This window comes from Etheostoma spectabile, unplaced genomic scaffold, assembly GCF_008692095.1.
Source record: "Etheostoma spectabile isolate EspeVRDwgs_2016 unplaced genomic scaffold, UIUC_Espe_1.0 scaffold394, whole genome shotgun sequence".
Lineage (NCBI taxonomy): Eukaryota > Metazoa > Chordata > Actinopteri > Perciformes > Percidae > Etheostoma > Etheostoma spectabile.
In genome coordinates, this window is record NW_022605599.1 from 147,197 (window position 1) to 153,016 (window position 5,820).

The 5,820-nt window shown below is 44.7% G+C and overlaps 1 protein-coding gene across 1 annotated transcript in view; it reads right to left on the reverse strand.

Annotated features, from left to right (window-relative positions):
* Positions 1 to 363: 363 nt before the first annotated feature.
* Positions 364 to 5,820, reverse strand: part of plaa (phospholipase A2-activating protein) — a 6,273-nt gene continuing 816 nt past the window's right edge. The window contains exons 2-14 of the mRNA XM_032511605.1: positions 5,427 to 5,620; positions 5,146 to 5,246; positions 4,490 to 4,610; positions 3,997 to 4,164; positions 3,714 to 3,849; positions 3,319 to 3,488; positions 3,013 to 3,164; positions 2,707 to 2,926; positions 2,496 to 2,561; positions 2,331 to 2,402; positions 1,986 to 2,093; positions 1,236 to 1,406; positions 364 to 1,058 (exon numbers count right to left, since the gene is read on the reverse strand). Of these exons, the coding sequence (XP_032367496.1) occupies positions 490 to 1,058; positions 1,236 to 1,406; positions 1,986 to 2,093; positions 2,331 to 2,402; positions 2,496 to 2,561; positions 2,707 to 2,926; positions 3,013 to 3,164; positions 3,319 to 3,488; positions 3,714 to 3,849; positions 3,997 to 4,164; positions 4,490 to 4,610; positions 5,146 to 5,246; positions 5,427 to 5,620 (2,248 nt within the window). The 3' untranslated portion in view covers positions 364 to 489. The remainder of the gene's footprint in view (positions 1,059 to 1,235; positions 1,407 to 1,985; positions 2,094 to 2,330; positions 2,403 to 2,495; positions 2,562 to 2,706; positions 2,927 to 3,012; positions 3,165 to 3,318; positions 3,489 to 3,713; positions 3,850 to 3,996; positions 4,165 to 4,489; positions 4,611 to 5,145; positions 5,247 to 5,426; positions 5,621 to 5,820) is intronic.

The following is a 5,820-nucleotide window of genomic DNA, read 5'->3' on the forward strand; positions in this document are numbered from 1 at the left end:
ACTTGAACCCTTCTTCCTGAAAGAATCTAGAAGGGCAGGATGTCGGCCCAACATTAGCCATCTTACCATTGAGTAATTAAAATATTCATCTGATTGTTTTTCTCCCAGCTACAAGTTGCATCTCACTTGCCCTGCAATACCACATTTTAGTGAGTTAAAGTGTAACATGGTAGTATGAACCACAATTAAACATGTTTAAGGGCAGGCCATTAAGAATATATTTAACTTTACACAGTGTGTTGTTAATAGTCTATACATATTTATAAGCCATTTTTACATACATTTAATCCTACATTTACCTAACAAATGAGTCAAGGGGCTTTTGAAGGGTGGTGCAGTAATAAAAACACAGGCTAAGCATAGTCAGATTTCATTTGTCCTTTTTTTATTGCAGAACATACATGTATTTAAGTCAGTCTCCACTACAAGTGATTAGTCAGAACAGAGTGATAGTAAGAAACAAGTGCTCTTTTTTTCTAATCATTTACATCATTGTAGTTCTTTTAAAACCAGCTGGCAACACTCGGCCACCTTAGATGGATCAGACACTGATGAGTACTTGGAAATCTGAGAGGTGACCCCCAGGGAGCGAGCCAAGTCCTGGGCTGTCTGGTCTGAGGCCACAGTGGTTCCCAAGGCCACCAGCAGCCTAAACACAGCCTCCTTGTCTTGTACCGTCTCCAGAGCTCTGCTGGCCACAGACAGGCACTGGGCCTTGGCCTCGAGATCGGGTTGGCCGTACAGGCAGCCAGCGTAGTTAAGCAACAGAGTGGCCAGAGCGACGTGGATGTTCTTATTACAGATGATGGCGAGGTCGGCAGCGTGTGATAGCACGGTCTCACGCTGGGCCATGAGGAGGGCTCGGCCGTGCCTGCCGCTAAAGCAGTTACACAGAGTCCGCAGGGCCAGCATCTGGTTGGCAGGACGCCCCTCGGGCCTCATCAGGCTCAGCAGGTGGTTGCACAGCTGGACTCCCTCCGCCTCTCCACAGAGAGTCTCGTTAACCTGTGGGTGGCGCACTGCCAGCCTCATAATGTCCAGGACTGGAAACACGAGGTCTGTCCAGGGGGGGGAGGAAAGGAGAGTTTGGTTAGTTAACATTAATGAACTAAAGAACCTTAAATCATGTTGAGCTTTTGGTGATTACTGAGCAGAAATAATAATAATCAATACTAAAAGATTAAATGGAAAAAAAGAAAACTATCATGAAGTGGGTCGGAAGGCTGTTGTCGTACCTTCAGGCCAGTGAGAGGCCTTCCACAGCACGTTGATCTCTTGGATGCTTGGGGGAGACATGGAGGACTTGGGCTCCGAGACAGACACCAGCAGCCTCTGAAGGCTTTCCAGAATCTCTTCGGAGAGCTTGTGCTCCAGAGGGGCGCCTCCATTCAGCTCCTTTACCTTGGCTGGTGTGGAAAGAACAGGTCATCGAGCCACAGTGAATAAGCTTTAGTGAACCAAGTGAAGTTTTGGTACAAGATCTTCACAACATGAAATTAATTGGAAATGTTTACTTTTAAAGACACTTGTATTTGGTATCAAATCTTAGGCTTTTTTAAAAGATTTTAAAGCCTCATGACTTAATAAGCAACGTACAAGAAAAAAAAGTTATTGTGCTTCATGAGGATGGTGTTGGTGTGGTTTGATCAGTTTTTATGGGCAGCGCCCACCAACTGTCATCAGATTCTGATTCAGCATTCCTGAATCACCTTTTCCCCCAATCCCACTACAAACCAGGTCAGAGCAGAGACTAGATAGATAAATCCAGAAATCTCTAATGTGACATAATCAGAACTAACTTAGGCAGGAAAATAATGTGTTCACATAGGGCCTCATTACTCAGTAAAAAACTGAAAAAAGGTGTTCAGGGCTTTTTGACAAAAAGCTCAAATCCATTAATGAAGTTCTTAGAAATGTTTGTCATTCATAACGGACACATGTGGACTGTAGCGGCACATCATCAAACCCATACTTGAAATGCTCACCAATGATCTGCGAGGAATTGGCTTGCTCAAAGGTCACACCGTCAGTCTTGGGGAAGTAGATGTTAGTTGCCGTCTGCCTGAGGGCTGCGGAGGAATAGGCCCCTCCCCCTGCAGAGAAGAGTATGAGCCAATGAGTAAAACACCTCAACGTTAAAAGTTTATTAACGGGAGAAATGTGTACATGGGTCTGCCACTGAACAGCTGTCACAAACAAATCCCTGGTCCTCGCTCGACACGCACATTATGAGCTCAGGATCTCAAGTTGTTCAAGAGAGTTGCTTTAGTTTGTCTAGTGTTTACACTGAGTTTTCCACGATTCAGAGGTTCTTTTGGTTGGTAACTCACCTGTGAAGGGATCTGCCACACCTGAAGGAGCACTTGGGTTCGGACCCGACCCTGGGATGTAGCGACCAGAGCCTGTGGTGAGGAAAGAAAAGAAAAAGAAAGACTGTAAAAAGAACATCTCTGGTGACTTCAAGTGGAAAAAGTCTTTAAGTAAACGTACTGTACCTGTGAAAGGATCAGCTCCTAAGCCGGGTCCATGATCAGAAGCCCCGGGGATGTACCGAGCTCCTCCTGTCGGATGAAGAGACAAAAACACCTTAAGGAAAATACAAATTCAACCTAATAACCTTTAAATGTTGTAATAAAACATGTACAGCATTTAAGCGGAAAGGGAGAAAAACAAGTAGCTAACTACCTCTCTATCTTTTGGCCTTACCTGTGAATGGGTCACCCCCAGCCGGCGGGGCCGGTCCCACCACATGTCCTTTGGTGTTCTCGATTATAAAATTGGCGACCTGGTCGAGGAACATGGGGCTGAGGTCGTTCTTCTGCAAAAAGTTGTGCGCTGTCAGCCAAGGGTCCTCTGACACGTTGTAAGGCAGCTTCATGGACGGCCCTCCTTCGTTCACATCGATGGTGAAGACGTAGTCGTATTCCTGAGGGGAGGACCCAGAGTCATTATCCTGTACTGGACTCATGCGCGCGTGCGTTGTTTGCCTTCTCAATAAGCTTGCGGTCTTACCTTTCCTTCATACATCACGTTCTTGGAAGTCTGTTGGTTTGAGCCGCCGACCACATCTCCGATTTTCATCCAGCGGTCATCACTGACACTCCACTGATATGCCTCCACCTTCTCTCCATCTTTAATCAGACGTGTCTGTCCGTCACGATTCCCTGGAGGAAATAAGCAAACAAATCTTGACGCACGAATAGCAATGTTACTTATTCACTATCGGACTTAACTGTGCAATCTCGGGCGTGTACAGTATGAACCAGAAACACCAGATCCAGCCATTATGATCTAATACATCTCGGTCTACTTTCGTACCAGGCTCCACGAGGTGTTCCCTTCCAGGAAGGTCCTCCATTTTAATGTCTCCGAATTCGCCTGTCTTGGGGTCAATGGTGGTTTTGGAGAGTTCATCCTCGAAAGCCTGCAGGTCCTCTGCACTTGCTATGCGGTCCTCGGCTTCCGTAAACACGCGGATAATGCCATCGCTGTGGGCAGAGGAGCAGCATCCCGGTAAGCCACAAAACTACTTACTGTGCTATGTACGTTCATCGATGAGTCTCCACCACGTTTCGGAAATGCAGGAGTCAGAAACATCAGAGATGAAAGCAGTGAACGGTATCAGTAAAGGTGATTAAACATTTATAGTGTGACACGATTGCGAAATTGATAATGGGTTGACCTCACATTAGCACGCCAAATGCAGTTCTTACCTGGCCCCGATAGCTATGTCCCCGTTAGGGAGAATGCAGCAGCACCAGACCGACTGGGCAGGCAGACGGATCGTCTGAGAGCACTCTCCCTGCCTCCATATCCTCAATGTCCTGTCCTCTCCTGTGCTAATGAAATCTAAGGGGGTAAAGCATCGGTCTAAGGTCAGGGTGAGCCAGCTACCATCTTACAGCAGGACAACAAATGGATGCTAGTTCAATAAACACACCCCCACCCACCCGTCTTCCATAGGGATTTAAACATCATATATATAAATAAACAAACCGTTGCTATTGGGGAAGACAGCTAAGCTGTAGATGTAGTTGGTGTGGCTGTAATAGACCTGTACACATTCGCCCGTCACCAGCCACCTTCTGATACTCGTGTCATTGCTGCAAGAGAAGAACTCATTGTTGCTGATCACGGCCAGGCCCCTTACACAGTCCTCGTGGCCTACAAGGGAAGCAAAACGGGTTTCAATCATGGATTTTAAACATAAAGCCCATTGATCCCCAGACAAGTGTTTGATTAACATAATTAGCCCAACTAATGATACAATTTACTATTTGAATTTTTGATCGGACATCATTTCACTCATTCGTTCACATCAGTTTTGTTGGCTAAAAGCAGGTAAAGTTAAAAAGACTGAGGGTGGACTTCTTACAACAACCAGACATAAGAGGCCACAGCCACTTTTAATCCCATGCTGGTCTAATAAAAAAAAAAAAAAATCAAAGACAAAAATATTATTTTATATCAACCACGTGCCAACTCTCACCTGTAAATGTCTTCTCACAACGGCCAGCTTTCCAAAGCTTTATGGTCTTATCTGCTGATCCAGACAACATAAGGCCTTGTTCAGGTAAAATGACCACTGCCCACACGGCTGCAGAGTGGCCCTGGAGCAAAATTAACATGCCGAGATTTTTGGTTGTTACATAGATGAAATCAACATCAAGAGATATTGTAAAAGTGCAAATGTCAACCACAGTCAGTGTTGGGGAAGACATCATTTGACAAACTGCCTCTTAGGCAAGGCAGCTTTATCTGTAGAGCACATTTCAGCAACAGGGCGATTCAAAGTGCTTTACATAAAATCAGTTAAACAGATAAAACACAAGTACAAACAGTTAAAAGTCATAAGCATTAAAACCAGTAAAACACATGAATAGACAGTTAAAAAATAGACACATAAAACACAAGAATAAAAGTTACAGTGCAGCATAAGAAATTTAAAGAAATGAGCATTCATTTAAAGAAAGGCAGCATCAAAAAGGAAGGTCTTCAGCCTTGATTTAAAAGAACTGAGAGTAGCAGCGGATCTGCAGGTTTCTGGGAGTTTATTCCAGATATGAGGAGCATGGAAACTGAAAGCTTTTAGGGAAAACTCTCCCAAGAGAAGTTCAGAGTAACATCACAGACGCTTCAGCGTACCTGCAAGGTCATCATGCACTTCTCGTTGAGCCAGACTTTGGCTGTGGTGTCCCAGGAACCGCTCAAAAGTGTCCCGAACTTCCCAGAAGACAGAGTGCAAACTATGGAGATCAAACGTAAGAAAGCTGGAATGAGCACACTGAGGCAAATTTCTCACAACTAACTAAGTATAGCAAAAAGCACTGAACCTGTAAACCAGATAAACTGCAGATGTGCTTGACTTAATGTCGAATGAAAGCAGAAGAAATTAGATTTTTCTGTGAGTGTACAGGTCAACTCACCTGTGTTTTTGTGACCCGTGAGAGTGAAAAGGGGCTGTGATTGGTCCATTGTGAACACACATATGTTGTTATCGTTTCCACCTGTGGCAATGAGTCCTCGAGGATATGTTTCACTAGGTGCAATGATGCATACACAGGATACAAAGTTGGAGTGGCCAGACATGCTGTGCATCTCTGTGAAACCTCGGTCTGGGCTGTCAAGAGAAGGGGAAACAGAGACAGACTTCTTCAGGGGAACGGACTTTTAATGTTAATTTTAATCTGTTTATTAATCCCCAATGGGGAAATTACAATTTACACTTGTTAGTAATCACACACAGGCCTGAACTACATACATACACACACACACACACACACAGGATCTATACATGCACTAATGGAGAGATGTCAGAGT